Below are 19,540 nucleotides of genomic sequence, written 5' to 3'. Positions count from 1 at the left end.
TCAATCATTCAGTGGGTTATAAAGAAAGAAGTGGTGTGTTAAAGTCCCTGACAATTAATGTCTTTGGATCTGTGTGAGATTTGAGGGAAAGTAGTGTTTCTTGGATAAATTTGGGTGCTCTGTTGTTTGGTGAATAGATATTTAGAATTGTAATATCCCCCTGAAGGAGGATATGTATGTAGTGACCTTCTTTATCTCTTCTCACTAATTTTAATTTGAAGCCTATTTTATCTAGTAGTAGGATTGCAACTTCCACCTGTTTATGGGGCCATTTGCTTGGTAGATTGTATTCCAGCCTTTCACTTTCAAAACATGTTTGTTTTTATGGGCAAGGTGTCACTCTTGAAGGCAGCAGATAGAAGGATCTTGCTTTTAAATCCAACTCTACAGTCTATGTCACTTAATTGGAGAGTTAAGTCCATTAGGTTCCTCAAAAGACTCCACATAGAGCTCCTCTATGACCCATTAATCCCATTTTTTACCCAAATGATCACAAACAAGACCATACTAAAGCTACCAGCACAACTATGCTTATTGCAACATTATTTTCCATAACAGATGCCCCTCAGTAGATGAATGGATCAAGAAAATGTGGTATATATTCACAATGGAATTCTATGCTTCCATCAGAAAAAATGACATCGCCACATTTGTTAGGAAATGGAAAGACTTGGAAAAGTTATATTAAGTGAAGTAAGCCAGGCCCAAAGCGACATAGGTCCCATGGTTTCCCTTATTTACAGTAACATATGTCTGGGATAAGCAGAAATGGTCAAAAGCTATGTACATATGACCAGATAAGATGATGATAAGTGAAATGAACCCCAAGATAGGGACACAAATGTTTTTTTTTCTTTATTGCTATTGTTTCTAAAGTATTTATAATGTACCATGTGGTTTTTTTTTTGTTTGTTTCTTTGTATGTCCCTCCCCCACAGTATAACCCCTCTTTTCACTGTATTTGATGTCAGTGCCCTGCATCTTGAATATAAACTTCTCTGATTTGGGGAGGGGAAGGGCAAAATCAAACTGCTTAAATAGGGATACAGGTTGACCCATTGTAACAATGAGATGTACAAGACATTATGTTGAAAAATGAACTTTACAACTTAGGGGGTGGGAGTGTAGTTGTGGAGGTGGGAGGGAAGGGATGGTAGGGGAAAAACAAAGGAGGAGGCAACAATGCTTGATAGGAAATGTACTCATTACCCTATTCATGTAACTGTAACCCCTCTGTACAGTATTTTTATAATAAAAACATATTAAAAAAGAAAGTACCACAGTATTTTATGGATTAATTTTTTTCAATTTAGCTCTAGGTTCTTTGTTTTTTTGTTAGATCTCTAGAAATAATACTGTGAAGATAAATATTTCAAATATGATTCTTCATGATATTGCCGTGCAAAAATTCAAATTTATAAAACATTGCCAGGTTTTATAAGATTATTTACTTTGGAGAGTCTTTTGTTCTTTTCTAGATTAATGGAAGTTACCTTAACTAAATTCAGTTACCTGGGCCAAAAATGTATAAATAGAAAGGAAACGATCCATGGAGAAGGAACTGCCAGGTCTATTTATCCTCAGCAGGTGGCAATAATGACTTCTATAATAGCAGATGTGTGAGGATGGAGAGGATGACAGGGAGGCTAAAGAATGGAGGCTTTAGAAGTGACCAGTAATGCCTTCATATATGGAATTTTTTCCTAGGATTGTATGGAAGGTAAGAAAGCACTTGAGACAGAGCCAGAATATCAAATCCTACTCCATCTAGTGATTTTCCAGAGTCCATTGTAGGTTGTATTTTTCTATAGCTATTTGTGATAATACATAATCCACTTTGGACAAAACCTTCAACATAAAACTACCTCTATTACTTTGAGAAAAGAAAAAAAAAAGACTCAAGACCACACCTTCTAAAGCATAGACTCAAATTCTGTGGACTCTAACTGGAACATTAGGTGCAATCTAAGGCTACAAATCATTCTAGCGTGCTCTCAACATATTGATCACAAGAGAGTCCTCAAAGAACTAGCTCAGAAAACAATCCATCATTCAAATGACTCCAAATGCCAAGAAGCTCAGGGGAGTTCTTTGGAATGCCTACATCACACAGTCTTGGAATTAGAGCAAGAAAGCACCCCAAATGTGTTACCCCAAATGTATTACTAGAAAAATGACTATGCAATAATATCTGAAATGAAATGAGCTTGAAAGTAAGGAAAAACTATCAAAGGGTTAAGATGTACACAGGAACACTTACACCGATGAGGGTGTGAATGTAGGCAATATCCACACGAACTCAAACAGTTTACAAAAGGAGATACCGCAAGCGTAAAGATAAAGCAGTTTATTCAAAGTTGCCCATTGTTAGGGCTATGGAAGACCGATGGGAAATAACATGCTGTTCACCCCACTGTATCCATAACAACAAAGTTACCTTCCTCATCTTCACCATCACTGCCACAGCTGGAATCTCTTAACAGAATGGAAAGGGCTCTGGTTAAAACTCCATTGTCTTCACTTAATAATAAGGAATATATGGAAACTTCTCAATGACATAGAGTCCCAATTTCCTCTTAAGTAAAATCTGCTGACAATCCTGGCTCACTGGAGTTCCGCTGGGTTAAAGATATGTAAAGGATGCTACAAGGTGCCCAGCTTACCCTTAGGCACTCAAGGATAAAATGCATGCTATTACTACATTTACTTCGTACTAGAAGTATGCAAAGTGCTTTGTCAAAAAAAACAATGAGCAAAACCGCATTACGTGCAAAGCCAAGAGACATTGAAGGAATAAGTACTTTGAGATAAACATTGTCTCCTGTTTCTTTTCCTGTCCTGATGATTGAAGAAATGCTCACATGATTACCCCATTCCCAGCAATACTAGGTCCTTCCAAGGCTGCTACTTCTTAGACACAATGCACTGAGAGTTATTTAAGTGGAATTCACAGCCCTGCTGAATAACCAGACCATTTTGTCTTCCTAGAGTAAAATATAGATACACAGGTGAAAGCAGAGGTGGGATCAGATGTGGGACGGGACCTGAATGGTGGTTTAAAGAAAGACACTTTAAGAAAGACGCTTGCAAGTGATCTGACACCTCAGACAGGGTGCAGACCTGCCTCAGAGTTACTTTGCATTAAAATTTACAGTGTATATTTGTTGTGCTCCATACATTTGTGATGGTCAGAAACAGCACAGACAATACTGCTATAAAAAGTCCACAGACTGATAGAAGTAGTGAGTATAAAGCATATTCTACTGTGTATTTGCTATGAAAATTCTCTCTATAGTTATATTTTTCTATGACTTACCTATCTACATTTAATGAGGAAATGTGATTAGCACAGAGCAGGAAATAAATATGTGTGTTTGTATCCATATGTAAAAATATCTAATTTTTTGTGACTACTTGAATTCAGGGCCTTATACTTGGTAGGTGTGTGCTCTTCCATTTGAGTCACACCTATCCCTTTTTAAGCTATTTTTAGACAGGATCTTATGTTTTTGTTCAGACCAGCTTTGGACCATAATCCTACTACCTATGTATCCCATATAGTTGAGATTATAGGCATAAGCTCTCATGCCTGGACCTCTAATATTTTTATATGTAATTACTCAGCAGGGAGTATAGCATGGAATTAACATAACAACTAGTTCATCTGAACTAAGAATTGCTGGTGATTCAACTCACATAGGAAGGAGAACATGCACAAGCTACTCTGTTTTCTCTAAAATTCCTTGCTGTTTGTACTCCCCCCTTGTTATTGACTTCTGATCACCAATTCTGGCAAGTTATTTCTCCTATTATGCCTTTGTTAATCTCTGTCTCTAAATGAGTGTTTATGTACATTTATCTAAATACCCATGATTGTGTTGTGACTTGTTTGCTTGTCTATATATACCACTAGAGAGAAAGAGTATTTTTAGTTAGTTAAATGGGGTTCATTCCTCATTTATTTCATTTTATGATATGCAAATTGTAAATATCTTTTCAAAATTTTAGACAATGAGAGGAAAATCCAGTCTCATTTCACCAACATGCCAAAAATACATCCTTCATCTTTGTTTTATTTTTAATGTATATTGCACTCAATCATTGATGGTATTACTTCAATATAAAATGCGAATTAGCTGAATCAAAATCCTCAGCAATTTTAGGTCCATTAAAAGCCTCACCAGGAAGGGATCCCATAAATCTGAAAGAGAACAGGAAGCTGCATTTCCTAAGTCCATGACAAGTATAGTAAAGCTAAAGTCTGGGTAAAAGCTCAAAAGTGGGATTGCTGGGTCATAGGGGCGCTCTATGTGGAGTCTTTTAAGGAACCTCCATACTGCTTTCCAAAGTGGTTGAACAAGTTTACACTCCCACCAACAATGCAGTAGCGTTCCCTTATGCCCACATCCCCTCCAGCATCTGTTGTTATTAGAGTTCTTCATTATAGCCATTCTAACTGGGGTGAGGTGATATCTCAATGTTGTTTTGATTTGCATTTCTTTTATGGCTAGGGAGGTTGAGCATTTCTTCATGTGTCTATTGGCCATCCTTCTTTCCTCTTCAGAGAAATGTCTCTGTAAGTCTTTAGCCCACTTATTTATTGGGCACTTGTTTCTTTGAGAATTTATTGTGGGGGATTTAATTTTTTGAGTTCTAAGTATATTTTAGATATGAGACCCTTGTCCATTGTATGGCCAGTGAATATCTTCTCTCAATCTGTGGGCTTTCTATTGATCTTTCTAGCTATGTCCTTTGCCATGCAGAAGCTCTGCAATTTCATGCAATCCCATTTGTCCAACCTTTAATTTATTGTGTTTCTGGGTCTCTATTAAGAAAATTTTGGCCTACCCAGATGCCCCCAGATGGATCAAGAAAATGTGGTATATATACGCAATGGAATTCTATGCCTCCAGCAGACAGAATGACATTGCCCCATTTGTTAGGAAATGGAAAGACTTGGAAAAAATTATATTCAGTGAAGTAAGCCAGGCCCAAAGAAACATAGGCCCTATGGTTTCCCTTATTTGCAATAACTAGTATATGTCTGAGACAAGCAGAAATGGTCAGATAAGTTGATGTTAGGCAAAATGAACCCCAAGATAAGGACTCAAATGGTTTTTCTTTCTTGCTATTGTTTCTAATATATTTATAAGATGATTTCTTTGTTGCTTTGTATGCCCCTCCCCCACGGTATAACCCCTGTTTTCACTGTATTTGATGTTGGTATAATTTGTGGAGGGGAAGGGAAAAAACAAATTGTTTAAATAGGGATACAGGTGGACCAATTGCAACAATGAGATGTACAAAACATGTGGAAAAACAACGATTGATAAGAAATGTACTCATGGGGCTGGGAAGGTGGCTCAGTGGTAGAGCGCTTGGCTTTCATGCCTGAGGCCCTGGGTTCGATTCCTCAGCACCACATAAGCAAAAAGAAAAAAGCCGGAAGTGGCGCTGTGGCTCAAGTGGTAGAGCGGTAGCCTTGAGCTGAAGAGCTGAGGGACAGCACCCAGGCCCAGAGTTCAGCCCCACGACCGGACCCCCCCAAAAAAAAAAAAAGAAATGTACTCATTAGCTTGTTCATGTAATTGTAAGCCCTCTGTATGGTATTTTCACAATTTAAAAAAAGAAAAAAAATTATGCAGAAAATCAAAAACAAAAATTTTCGAAGAGGAGTACTGCTGACTCACTCCTATAAACCTAACCTACTTGGGAGGCTGAAATCTGAGGATTGGGGTTTGAAGCCAATCTGGCCAGACAAATATGATGCTTAGTTCCAATTAATCAACAAAAACATAGAAGAGAGATATGGCTCAAGTCATAGAATGCCAGTCTTACATGAAAAAGATAAGAGAGTGTAAGGCCTTGAGTTCAAGCCCTAGTTCCAACACACATACACACAGAGGTAGCATACAAAGCAATTATAACCCGGTGCCCGTGGCTCATGTCTGTAATCCCAGCTACTCAAGAGTCTGAAATTTGAGGATTAAGGCTTAAAATACCAGCTAGGACAGGAAAATCTATAAGATTTGTATCTTCAATTAATGGTCAAAAAGCTAGAAATGGATCCGTGACTCAAGTGGTAGGGCACTAGCTTTGAGCAAAACAAGCTAAGAGATAGTGCTCAGGCCCTAATTTCAAGCCCTGTTATTGGCACCAATATATAAATAAATAAATATAAATATACACATACATACATAAATACATAAATACAAACATACATATAAACATACCATTTATGGTAAAGAATCAATAATGTTGGATAAGCTTTGTCCTGGTGATGCATATTGTTTTCAAATGCAATGGGTTTATAACAGCAATATGCCATTGGTAGGCGAATAGTGGGACTATTTTAAGTTCAGAAAAAAAACTGATCATGTTGCCCAGGCTTAAAATATAAAAAGTAAACAGTGTATCTTACCTCAAGTTTTCTGAACTGAATTCTGACTCTAGAAATTTCAGGAATTGCTCTCTCCCAACTGAGTCTTTCAATGCCTCATCCATTCCAAAGCCCCATCTCTTTACCCTCTGTTGGCTTGGCTCTTTGCTATAGGAGAGAAAACAAACAAAAAAACAAACAAACAAATATATTCCTTTCTTTGTCACTTTTATTTTCTGTATCCTTTCAAAGTCATGTATATCTTAAAGTTTCTGTTATCTTTAAAAAAAAAACCAATATATATCGGATGGACTGTTGTTCAGGAAAGCATAATAAATTGAATCAATAGCTATCTTTTTATTATTAGGTGCTAAGTGGCCAGAATCTAACTGTGAATGTGCTAAGTGGTCCCAGTAAATTATCTTCATTTTTCAGGAACTTTTATGAGCACAATGCTATTATTATTTACATTTTCTAGATGAGGATACTGAGTTATAACTTGCCAATGTCCCACAAGTAATAAAGGGCAAAGATCTAGACATTGTGATTTGGAGTTCTTTTTTTTTTAATACTACACAATGAAGTTTCATGGTAGGAAGTTGCACTGGGAAAGATGTATGGACAATCAAAACCTTTAAAACTAATTTATGACTAATCCTGATCAAATCATAACATTTGGGAATGTTAACTTCCTTATAGATGAAATCATCTGGACATATCAAGTGTTTAAGATCTCTTGCATGATATGAAAGGAAAAGACACACACACACACAATCTTGGAAGTGCTGGAGACCACTGGTCCTGCTTGTAAAGAGACTTGCAGGACTTTGCAGTGGCTCTGTCTGTACTAGTGCCACAATGTTCTTCCCATAGAGCTCATGAAAGAAGCTAAGAGTCTTCAGTTCTACTTGAGTCTTTTGAAAGTTAGTACTCTCAGTGCTTGTAAAAAGCTCATTTGATTTTTAAAAATGAATATATAAAATGTACTTTATTGGGCTTAAATAAGTATGGATTTAACATTCATTTTACTTGAATACATGAGCCTTTGATGAGCAGAATTCTAAGAACTGAAGCGCTAAACTCTGGCTAACCCGACTTTGAAATTCTTATCTCTAATTTTAGGTCCGTATTATCAGAAATACAACTATGTTTCTAATTTTTTTATTTCAAACTAACACATAAGAATATGAAAGGAAGGAGCTGGGAAGGTGGCTCAGTGGTAGAGCTCTTGCCTTGAATGCATGAGGCCCTGGGTTCAATTTCTCAGCACCACATAAGCAAAAAGAAAAAAGCCAGAAGTGGCGCTGTGGCTCAAGTGGTAGAGCGCTAGCCTTGAGCTGAAGAGCTGAGGGACAGCGCCCAGGCCTAGAGTTCAGGCCCCACGACCGGACCCAAAAAAAAAAAAAAAAGAATATGAAAGAGTACACATCTATACATATGTATGCATATGTATATATATGGAATACCATGTGATATTTCTGTAACATATATTATATAATATTTACATTGTGATGCATATGTCTCCTGAAACATCCTATGGTAAAAAGCCGTCAGAATTACTTTTTCTAGCTTTTTTAACTACATGGGACATAGTTGCTTACAATGGTTCTACCACTCAATGGCATATCAGAATTTCTTACTACTATCTAAGTATATCAGTACTATTGGTCAGTCTTTCTCTGCTTCCCTTTCTCCAGAGCCTCTGGTAAACACTATTCCACTCTCAGCCTCTGAGATCAATTTTTATGCTTTGTGAGATAATGGGATACTACTGTTTCTGTGCCTGGTTTATTTTACCAAACATAATGATCTCTAGTTCCATCCACGTTGTCATGAATATAATAGGATTCTGCCTTTTTATAGATGAAGTCTTTATGAAAAACAAATGCCTGTTTCAAAAGCCATTAGTTTGAGCAAGAATATTGAATCCTGGACAATGAAGGTGAAGAGTAAAGCCATCTGTAGAAGGAACCAGCTATAAGATTCTTCCTACTTCACCCAGACTCTAAAATAAATGAAAGATTTGGAATGAAGAGAAACCTTCACTTACCTTGCCTCAAGTTCCCAAAAAGTAGTGTCATCTGACAGCCACGGATTCGAAGGGTCAGGTGGAACAAGAAATGGATCATATTCTACATATTGTTCCGTATAACTGAGTAGACTAGGGAAAGAAACAAAAACAAAAAAAGACCCAGACATTTCCATCTTGCTGAATTTTCTGCCTGAAGATATACAAAGTAATACAAACCAATGTGAAAACATCTGTCCAGGGAGTCCATGCATGAAACAACTTATGATTTAGGCATTTGTGGTTATGACATTTGTCTTCCATGTCTAAAATATGGGATCAACACTCCTTAGGCCTAAAAGAGGTGGCCTTGGGGACGTCGGCTCATGAAGAACAGTGCTCACTCACATTAGTCCTTGCTTTGACACTTGCCTTCCCCAATGAGGGTTACCAATTTGGAGAAAGGATTAAGAGGGAAATTTGCTCAAAAGTATATATAGGTATTAGGTAAAATATAGGTGCTTTTCAATCTATATTTAAGAATGCAAAGGTAAGAGAGGCAAGATTTGACAGTGTGCCCAAATAAAGACTGTGAATTTTACTAAGAACAGATTTAAAAGAAGACAAGACAAATCTAAAATCTAAGTTTAATGCAGATTCTTAAGGCAGGCAATAGCATGTTGTGAATGTGGAAATTAATTTATAATTTCATCACTGGGGTGCTAGTGAATTAAATTTCATGTCTTCCAGCAGAAGTGAGGAGATTTCACTCATTTGAATTCTTGTCTGTACCTTATTCTGGGTTGTACTATACAGGACATGGCTACTAGGGATTTAGGCCAATGATGATCATACTGCCCTTTCAACTATAGCACAAGAGTTCTTTATAAAGTTCTTCATATATGCTGGGTGACAATGGCTCATACCTATAAACCTAGTTACTAAGGAGGCTGAGACCTAAGAATCATAGCTCAAAGAGATCTTAGACCAAAATGTCTATCGTATTCTTATTTCCAACTAACCACCTAAACACTGGAACTAGAGCTGTGGCTCAAGTAGAAGTGTTAGCCTTGATCAAAAAGCTAAAGGACAGCATTTGGACCCTGAGTTCAATTCAAAGGACTAGCACCAGCTTCCTGGCAAAAAATTCATTATGTGCAAAAGGGAAAAATAAAACAACATATTTATAGAGTTTCAATTATCTTAGCCCTATTTGTGTCCATCCTCTTGCCATTTTTTAACACATTTGTGTCATGACATTTTAAAATTCATATTGACATCTTAAAACACTTACCTATCAGCAACTTTTGACATTTTTAACCGGTGTCTATCTAACTGTATTTGCCAATATTTTATCTGCAAAGAGGGTTAGAGAAGTATGTTACATAAGTAATGGCATCACAAGTTTCAAATCTGATTTGCAGTAGACTGGGAAATCTGGACAACTACTTTCTAAGTAACACTTCAAAATCTGTCAAAAAAATAAATCAAAGCAGAGAGCTTGGAAAAAGTTAACAGAAAATGAATATCTGTTTGATTGTAAAAAGAACTAATATAGCTTTGAAGCAGAAATGAGTGAACATTGTATTTACCCAAATATAACTTCACTGAAAAACACAATGGAGATTTAAAATCACACCACAATAAAACATTAGGAAAAAGAAAGTTAAAAGGGGAGGGCAGCCCTTGGATTATACCAACATGAGGTTTAACTAGTATTTCATTAGACATTAGTGCTTGCATTGAAATACAACTTGAAGCCAATTAGATTGAAAAAGAGAAGCCATATCTGCCATGACTGCATACTAGGATTGATAAAGAAAACCTTCAAAGTGTTTAGATACATGAGTATTATAGAAACAGGAGTAAATACCATTGTGGGTTCAAATCACAGCCTTGTATGTGAAAACGAGCCACTACTTCCATACACTGATGAATTTTCAAGTGTCATGTCTTAGACAACTTCATTGAGTTATTATTATTATTATTATTATTATTATTATTATTATTATTAATTATTGCTATCATTGGGTTTGAATGCATGGCTTTGTGCATGCTAGGCAAGTACTCTAACACTATGCAACATTCCTAGCCCTTGTTTGTCGTATTCTTTTTTTTTTTTTTGAGGTCTTTATTTGTTGGTCTTATTGTATATTCCAAGCTGGCTTTCCTCATTCTCCCGAAGACCAGCATGTACTACTCTTTTCATTACCTCTTAACTTCAAAATGAAACCGCTGAGCACACAAATTACCTTTCCCAGCACCTGTCATTAACATTCACTGTCTCCTCTCGATAGCTGCTACGTTGTGCCCATTTGTAGGTCATTTCATAAGTTTACCCACCTGTTGGTGCAGCTCATCTTCTGTCGGAGGTTTTGTTTCTGCAGTGGGTGTGTGGGTTGGACTGTGACTTCTAATATCATTTTGTAAACCATAGACAGACTGTGTTAAAATAAAAAAAATGTTAGGATAAAACATCTCTCACAGTCGCAGACTTCCATAAAAAAGCAAGTTTGTATTATCTATTTAGTAAGATACTCAAAGCTTATTTGATGAAATTTCTTATCTACATCCAAAAGACATTGCTATAATAATTCCCATGTATAAATAAAACAGAAGAAGAGATATTGAAGGCATGCAATTCAATTTTTAACTTGAACAGAATAACTTATTCTATGCAAAAATATGATAAGTAGAATACAATTAGGGGTGTAGTCCGAAGGTACTAAATCTGTGGAATGCTAAAATTAACATTTGATAATATCAAATTCCAAGTAAAATAGATGTGCATATATAATAGAAAATAAATTCAATGACCCCTGTGGAGATTTACAAATAACTTCCTTTTTTCACAGGAATGGAATGAAGGATTGAGGTGAGTTGTACTGATTTGGTTTGAGACTGGAGACATTCCACTGTGCTATAATATGCTGTGACAAGGCAGAAGTCACTGAGCGCATCCTCATTACTGGGGGTGCCTGTGCAAAGAGTTTTGACCCCAGAGACCTCACATTTCCTGTGGAATTCTCCATCCTTCATAACAGTCAAACTGACTATTATGAAGATTATTCTGCTTAGCATGAAGCAAGTGATAGAGACTACAGAGCTAAAATACTAATCCACAAGTGAGTATGAGCCACCACGTATCAGCTCCAGAGAGAAAATGAAATTCCCTTTTCTTTAATTTTGAAGCATTATCAATTTAAAGCAATTTAAAATATGTGACTTGTACTTTTATGTGCAGGAAGATAGAGAGGAGGGCATTAGAAAAAACTCTCTGAGTCTCACAAAATTAAAGTTGTCAGATAAAGTTTACAAGGAAACTTGAAATTAGACCTGGGTGGATCCAGATGTTTGATGAAGTCATTAAACTCTGAAAGTAAGTTTTAGTCATGAACAACTTTTTTTTGAACCTTTAATGCCTTTGGGCCTTTAATGTGACATTTTGGCACGACAGTGAAACTCTGGACTTCACTCTTTTTCCTTCATATTTCCCCATTGTTTTGTTCTTAACACTTTTGAAGCAGATTTAATCTTGTCTCTCATCCTCTGGATCATCCATTCCAGACTATCCTGGGTACGTTCTTCTGACATCTTCTCCTGTCCTAGCTGCAGCCCTAAAAACCCAGTTCTATCACTGCCCATCCATTTCATCATAAAGTATAAGAAATGGGCTTTAAAATTGTTACCAACAAGATTTGACTAAATGGCTTGGACTTGCTCATTTCGTTCATCCATTTGTTCATTCACTTACTCATTCCTTTATACAACATGCATTAAGCACTTACACATGGCAATTATATGCTACACATTCAAGATAGAAGTAAGTAAAATAAATATGCTTCCTCTTAAGTTGGAACGCAATCACACAAATATGTGATTTAAAATGGTGTTTAAAAGAAAAAGAAAAATATGTATAGGTTCTGGGGTATAAGGATATTTCGTTTACACTGAAAACACAGAAAGGTCTAAATGAATTAACACTAGTCATCCTTGACCATGATTTAATTTAGCAACATTCTAGATTTTAGGTTGATTTTTTTAAAAATCAGATAAGTGAAAGATCACCAATTATATAATCATTTTACTCTCTAGTATCTAATGGTCTTTCAGGTGTGTCACGTTGCTTTTTTGATAAGGAAAATGAAAACTCTAAAACATAACCATTTGAAGCTCTAAAGAAAAAAAAGGCTGGTTTCTTTGATAAGAAGAAATTTGATTCTAAATAGTTTTACATTTCAACCACTGTGTTTTTCTGCTCTTTGCTGTGGCCTGGTAGCTAGCTTTGTCATATGATCTGAGTACCTCCATGTAAACACATACCTTAAATTAACCTACCCCTCCTCTCTATCATGGGCTCTTTCTATCCCTCTCTCTTTCCCTTATCAATGTACCTGCGTGTACATATGGGTGTGTGTGGGCACACGTGCGTGCAAGTACGCAAGCCCATACCCCCACCCCCTTTGTCAGTTCTGTTTTTTTAGAGATCACTGACTAATACACAACCCTACTATTACAATAAAACCTATAGGAATACATCAAAGACTATTATGGGGTCCTTAAATCACTGTCTAGATTTGGACTCAAAAGTAGAATGCTTGCCTTGTGCAAGGTCCCTGGTGTCAATTACTAGCACTGAAAAAAATAAATAACAATGAAACAAACAGGCAAAATAATCCTATTGATTAGTCTAGCTGCTTTATGGCTATGCTAATGTAATCATTTATGAGTCCTGAGGAAATATACATTAACAATTTCTTTGTATTTTAATAAAGCATATCAAAATTTAATGGAACAACTTGAAAATGAACTAATCTTACATTTTGAATGTATTGGTTTATTAATTGCAGTTCTGGGGATAAAATCCAAGGTCTTGTAGATGCTAAGCAAGTACTAAGAACTGAGCTACATGACAATTTTCAAAATATCAAAAATCAGCTCTATTGCTAAACATATTCACAACTCAATCATTAAATAAGGCATCCCAAAATTAAATGTAAACATAACCCAAATAGCCTTTGAACACATAAATTAGATTATGACTTTATGGATTCATTAGCTTTGTTCATTTTGTTATGGCATGAAATCACAAGAACCCTAAGAACTATTACTCCATCTGACTCCCGAAGACATGATGAGCAGCTGTCTTTGCTAAGGGCAGTATCTGTTTTGAAAGATTAAGCATGGCTCAAGGCTTCCACACCCTTCCAGGAGCAGTGTAAAATGAAGGGCAATCGCTCAGCAGAAGTGCCAAAACAGACAGACCAATTCCTGAGCAACCATTGGCAGCTTCCAGAGAGCACGGGCATGTGTACTTGGTCATTGTTTTCTAGGGTTTATAACCATTTGGAGTGGCTTGATCCACAGGGACAGAGCTGTGAGGAATCCTTTCTAAGGTAGTGAAATAATTTACTGCTTGTTACCAAGTTAACTGATAAAATGAAGCCATTTAGAGTCACAGATCTTTTCAATTGCCTTTACAGTGTGAAATGAACTGAGGCCAATTCCTCCAAATGAATATGAGAAAGCCCAGGGTGACTGTATTTGGAGACATGGCCTGTAGGAAGAAGATAATGTTAAATGAGAACCGAAGGGTGAGAGCTTGCCCAGACAGAATTGGTACCCTTCTAAAAAAAGTATGAGAATCCATATTTTCCTTTCTCTCTGTTCACACACAGAAGAAAGGCCTTGAAGACACACACAAAGAGGCAACTGACTTTAAGCCAGAGTTTCCTTCCAGGCCTTCCAATCTGTGTGCTGTATCTCTAGACTCTTACAGGCTAAAAAATTGTGTGTGTGTGTGTGTGTGTGTGTGTGTGTGTGTGTGTATGTATGTATGTATGTATGTATATGTGTATATATATATTTCATATATACATTTCTATTTTCAATGGAATGAATAAAATACTTCCTATGTGTTCATGCTACTTTGAAAAATATGTGGTCACCACTACTATTTTCAAAGGACTGTCTAAAATGTCACTGCTTTCAGAACAAAATGTCTTCCTGGGCACCTTTTCTGAGAACAGACACTCCCAAAGGTCTGATTTCAAAATGAAGATCCTCAAACTCTTCCTATAATTAAGTAGTGTCTGTTTTCCCTTGGACTTTTCTCTCCTATGCCTTTTTCTCAGCAATACCACTGTTTTTCAGATTACCTCCATCTCTTTTCCTTTTTTGTGACATGTTGCCTGTGATGGGGAGTGGAAGGGTCTGATGCTACTCTCTTCCTCCTGTCAGTGCTGGGCAGTACCCCCCATCTGCCTTGAGACCCAGAGATGGTGCCATTCCTAAGGGGAAAGGGACCAACAGGACCTGGACCAGCAGGTAAGACCGGCATGTAATGGAGTCAGGTATTATAGCCAGGACTTTACAACAGATGTCAGGTTACCTTCCGCGTTTTGTGGGGGTTTCTCATCCTGGATGATTTCTTAATGTCCACTTCAGTAGTATTTACACAACCAGGCTAGAAATGGGGGGAAAAAAAAGAAAAGAGAGAGAGAAAAAGAGAAAGAAATCTTTGGGTATGAGGTTCAGGCTAGGACATTGATTAATGACTCACCTTCCAAAGAGCCTGAGACAGGACCCAAGCCTTCTGCTAGTAGTGAACAATAATAAAGGATAATATAGCCTTCTTGTCTGAACATCTAAAAGCCTCAAACACAATTTTCAAACAATTCAGAGAAGCCAAAAGCAAGTACTTGGGCCCATGCTAGTGGCTCATGCCTGTAATCATAACTACTCATGGAGCTAATACCGTAAGTATCATAGTTGGAAGCCAGCCCAGGCATTTAAACCCTTGGAGATTCCATCTTCAAAAATGACTAGTAAAAAGGCAGAATGGAGGCATAGCTCAAGTAGCAGAGGGCCAAGCAAGCAAGCAAGCCAAGCAAGCATGAGGCCGTGAGTTCAAACAACAGTACCATCAAGCAAAACAATACAAACATGAAAGAAAACATCTGTGCTTTGCATGTGAGAGTAGATGTTGGTGTTTAAAACTACGCAGAGAAGGACACCTGTCACCACCCCTCTCTACCTCCTGCTACTGCTGAAGTCTATACAGGTTCTTCTTTCTAGCCTGTTCTCTTTACAGAATCTGACACTACTTCTGGATGGCTGCTTGGTTTTCTCAACAGGGAAACTAAAAGTGACATTCCGTTGAGCCAGCACAAATCCCAGAGTGGCTTTTTTTCTTCACAGTTATTGGAAATTTAGTGACTAAGAATGTTTGTTTTACAGAAATAGACTGCACCATAGATTTCATGTTATAAAAAAAATCGGAGAAAGTATACTGTCAGTATATTGAAGGTATGATATCATACTGTACTTGTTTCTATAAATTTACGAGTTTTCTTCCTTCAAAAAAGGGAATTTGAGAGAGTCTGGAGTGTCTGTTTCTGCTTTCTGAAGTTACACAACTATACACTCCTTTTGTATTTGGACAAAGAGATTAGGGGAGGTGGTAGGAAGAAAGAGAAGAAGGAAGAGGAAAAGGATGGAAAGAAGGAGGAGGAAGGAAGAGAAGGGACGTAAAAGGAAGAGAACAAATGGGGTAGTAATACAAATTAGGGATATAGTATACTACAAACTCTCCAAAAACAGACTTTTACAATACAGGGAAAGGCAAGACTGAGGAACAAAAATGAGAGAAGAAAGGAGATTCAAAAATATACTGAATCTGAGAACTAGAAGTTAATAGTTACATGGATTCTAGTTCCATACTTTCAAGTTTAGGTATACGATTTAGAGATAGTTTGATTTTGTGAATAAGAGAGCATTGAATTATACATCTCTTTTCAACTTTCTGATTTTTTTCTCACAGATGGCAAGAAATTATGACACAAGATGTCTATGACAGTGGTTAAAGAGAACCATGAATGCGGAACAGTTTTTGTTAATTGGAATGAGGTTAGACAGAGGGCCCCAGGCTGATTTGCCTAATGAAACTCTTTGCAGAAAGAACTCTTTCCTGATAACCCAGACATTATGATACAACTCCACCGTCATATCACAATGAGTAAAACAAGTTAAATGATGAATCTCAGTGAGGTGATGCACTTCTATAATCCAAGTAGCACTAGGGAGGCAGAGGCACAGATTGTCTACTTAAGGACTGCCTGAGATATAGGGTGAGACTCTGTCATTAAAAAACAGAACAAAAGTAAACAAAGAACAGAATGAGTAAGAAACAGAAAGTCAATGAGGAAAATATTTCTTAAATATTTCCCACAAATAGTACGTGTAAACTATGCATACTGTATGCATATACCCACTGTACTATAAACATGAAAGTACAAATTAGCTTTATGTATCTACTCAGGAATAAAAGATAGGTCCCATGGTTTCCCTTATTTGCAATATCTAGTATATGTCTGAGTCAAGCAGAAAAGGTCAGATAAGGTGATGTTAGGGAAATGAACCCTCAGATATGTACTCAAGTGTTTTTTTTCTTTCATGCAATTGTTTCTAACACATTTATAAGATTATTTCTTTGTTGCTTTGTATGTCCCTCCCCCACGGTATAACCCCTGCTTTCACTGTATTTGATGCTGGTATAATTTGTGCAGGAGAAGGGGAAAAACAAATCGTTTAAATAGGGATACAGGTGGACCCATTGCAACAATGAGATGTACAAGTCATTATGTCGAAAATGAACTTTACAACTTTGGTGGGGGGGAGCGGGGAGTCTTGGGTGGGGAGGTGGGGGGGGAGGATGGGAAGGGATGAGAAGGGGAAACAAAGGAGGAGGCTACAATGCTTGATAAGAAATGTACTCATTATCTTGCCCATGTAATTGTAACCCCTCTGTACAGTATTTTCACAATAAAAGAAAAGGAAGCTATTTTGGCATAGGGATCAGTTTCACAATGGAGAAAGGAGAAAGAGTACACGTGTGGGAAGGAATTATTTACTGCATGGAGCACCAGGTTGATCAGTGCCAATATTCTTATTTCATTTTTCTGTCATTAACGTTTTCCTTTTCTTATTAAGAAGGGACCCTGAAATTTTAATATGCATCCAAAGTTCACAATAATGAACAGTGTTGTAGAACTATTAAAGCATCCTATTTACATTTCCTTCTCAACCTCAAGTTCCCTAAAGTCAACCTTGCTTATACCTGGGATGTTGAAGAAGAACCACTGGAATTCTTTTAACTCCCATTGATATAATAATATAGATGCATCTAGAGCCAAGCATGGCCAGCCAGATAGTAGAGGTGCTAATGTGAGCTAGGATAACTAGGTATGATATTCAAGAAGGGCAAAGCATATGCCTTCATAACGCAGAGGAAAAGATAAATGAAACAAAGGTAAGATTAAGCATTACACAAGTCCCTCATTCTCCTTCTGTAGGAATAGAATGAGGGAGTGGCAGAAATGCTCATACCAGGATGAAGTAGCCTATGACTAGCTGTGACTGAGCCTTTGGAGAAAGCTCACAAATAGTCATAACCAACATGAATCTAATATTAAAGGGGGAGTGGCAAGGAAGATGAGCCCAGGAAAGTGTTTTCCAAGGTTTCTGTGCAGTAGACAAGGAATCCAGAATTTGTTGCACACCCGAGAAGTAAGAGGCCCAGCTGTAAAGGCAACAAATGGGTAGAATAGGAGCCCGAGGTGGAATCAGGACCCAGTATCCATGGATTTTATGCTGGAAGCAAATGCACAGAAGACAACCTCAAGGCGTAAGTGTGTGGTGATGAGAGAGCACTTTGCCAGAAGTTATGAAGGCAGACCAAGCAACCCTGTCTAAATAAAGTTCTTGGAAGGTGTCATGTGGATGGTTGGCCTGCATCCTCCACTTCATGACATCATATAAACAAAAATCCCCCTACAGCAAACTCCTCTCAAGACCAGTCCTAAGCAGCAAACAGGCACAAGCTGCGGAAAGCTGAAAATGTGGTCAATTAACCCAAAGTGGTTTAATTAGCTACACAGATCATTTACATTATGGCAGCATACAGAGCATGCTCATTTAAACTTATCATTTAAATAGGCTTCTGAGAAAAGAGACCAAGTATGCAAAATATGGGGATTCTATTTTCTTTGCACATCTGAGGAGTCTGAAATAATTAAACTCTAAAATTCCTTCCCTGGGAACATACGATTTTTAAATCAAATTGACATCCTATCAAGCAAGATAATTAGCAAATGACCTCAGAAATTGTGTCAACCATTGAAGACATAAAATGGGAAAAAAAAATCTTCCCCATAGGACCATATCTGTTTGGCAGTCCAAAAGAGAATTGAAATTCTTATCCTCAATTTTCAAAGAGTATGGCCTTTTCAATTTGATTAACGAACCATTAACAGACATCTAAAATTCTACTTGAGCCAATTACTAACACCACTAATCAACTAATTAGTAAGCATTGATTGTAAAATAAAACCCTATTAGAGCCTGAATAATCAGAAGTGTTGGTTTCTTATCACATGAAAATAAAATCTTCCAGATCAAAATTGATTCCCAATGGCTAAATGGTCAAAATCATAACGGATAACAAAAACAAAATGCCTTCCTCAGTGTTCCTCCAAACTCCTGTTATAATTTGAATAGCATCTTGGAACAGCTGACGGTTAAACAGACCTAATATACTTAAGCTACCTAAAGGATTCTTGTAGATTAAAAATGCTTAAATGCTCAAAGTTGTCTAGCACTCTTCTGAATCAATAAACTAATACTTTATTGCTAACAACCTCCAAATAACTGCTTGTAAAAGTCAGATACTGCAGGGAATGAGATATGGAATTTTTGCATTCCTTTGTCTATTCAAAGACTATTTCTCTCTGTAGCTAATTAAGGTTCAGCTCTTATGGTGAATGGTGAACTACATAAATGAATATGTGATCTTTCCTCCATGACCTCCTACCACACTAAGACAGGACACAGAATAATCACAATATGGCACAGAATAATCACAAATATGGCAGTATAGAATCTACACAGTTGATGACATAGGGCATTACAGCTGATCAGATGTAATTCTCCTCAACAGGGGAGGTAGGTATTTTCTACAATTTTGTTTGCAAGCAACAAGACTATGCTGTCCTTGGTTATTTAAAAATAAAGCAAAGGCAAGTGCTGTTTTCAAGCATATATAATAGGTGCCAGTAGCTGGCACCAGATCCACATGAAATGTTATTCATCAGTTG

The 19,540-nt window shown here is 37.1% G+C and overlaps 1 protein-coding gene across 4 annotated transcripts in view; it reads right to left on the bottom strand.

Moving 5' to 3' along the window:
- Rgs7 (regulator of G protein signaling 7) overlaps positions 1–19,540 on the bottom strand; it is a 439,988-nt gene that overhangs the window by 26,373 nt on the left and 394,075 nt on the right. For all 4 annotated transcript variants that reach the window (XM_070034266.1, XM_070034268.1, XM_070034269.1 and 1 more), the window contains exons 10-14: positions 14,779–14,853; positions 10,731–10,829; positions 9,682–9,743; positions 8,430–8,540; positions 6,422–6,547 (exon numbers count right to left, since the gene is read on the bottom strand). In XM_070034266.1, coding sequence (XP_069890367.1) covers positions 6,422–6,547; positions 8,430–8,540; positions 9,682–9,743; positions 10,731–10,829; positions 14,779–14,853 — 473 coding nt within the window. The remainder of the gene's footprint in view (positions 1–6,421; positions 6,548–8,429; positions 8,541–9,681; positions 9,744–10,730; positions 10,830–14,778; positions 14,854–19,540) is intronic.

This window comes from Dipodomys merriami, unplaced genomic scaffold (genome assembly GCF_024711535.1).
Source record: "Dipodomys merriami isolate MVZ:Mamm:240054 unplaced genomic scaffold, mDipMer1.0.p SCAF_24, whole genome shotgun sequence".
Classification (NCBI taxonomy): domain Eukaryota; kingdom Metazoa; phylum Chordata; class Mammalia; order Rodentia; family Heteromyidae; genus Dipodomys; species Dipodomys merriami.
The sequence above is the reverse complement of the archived record's forward strand: the minus strand, read 5'-3'. Positions and strand labels throughout refer to the sequence as shown.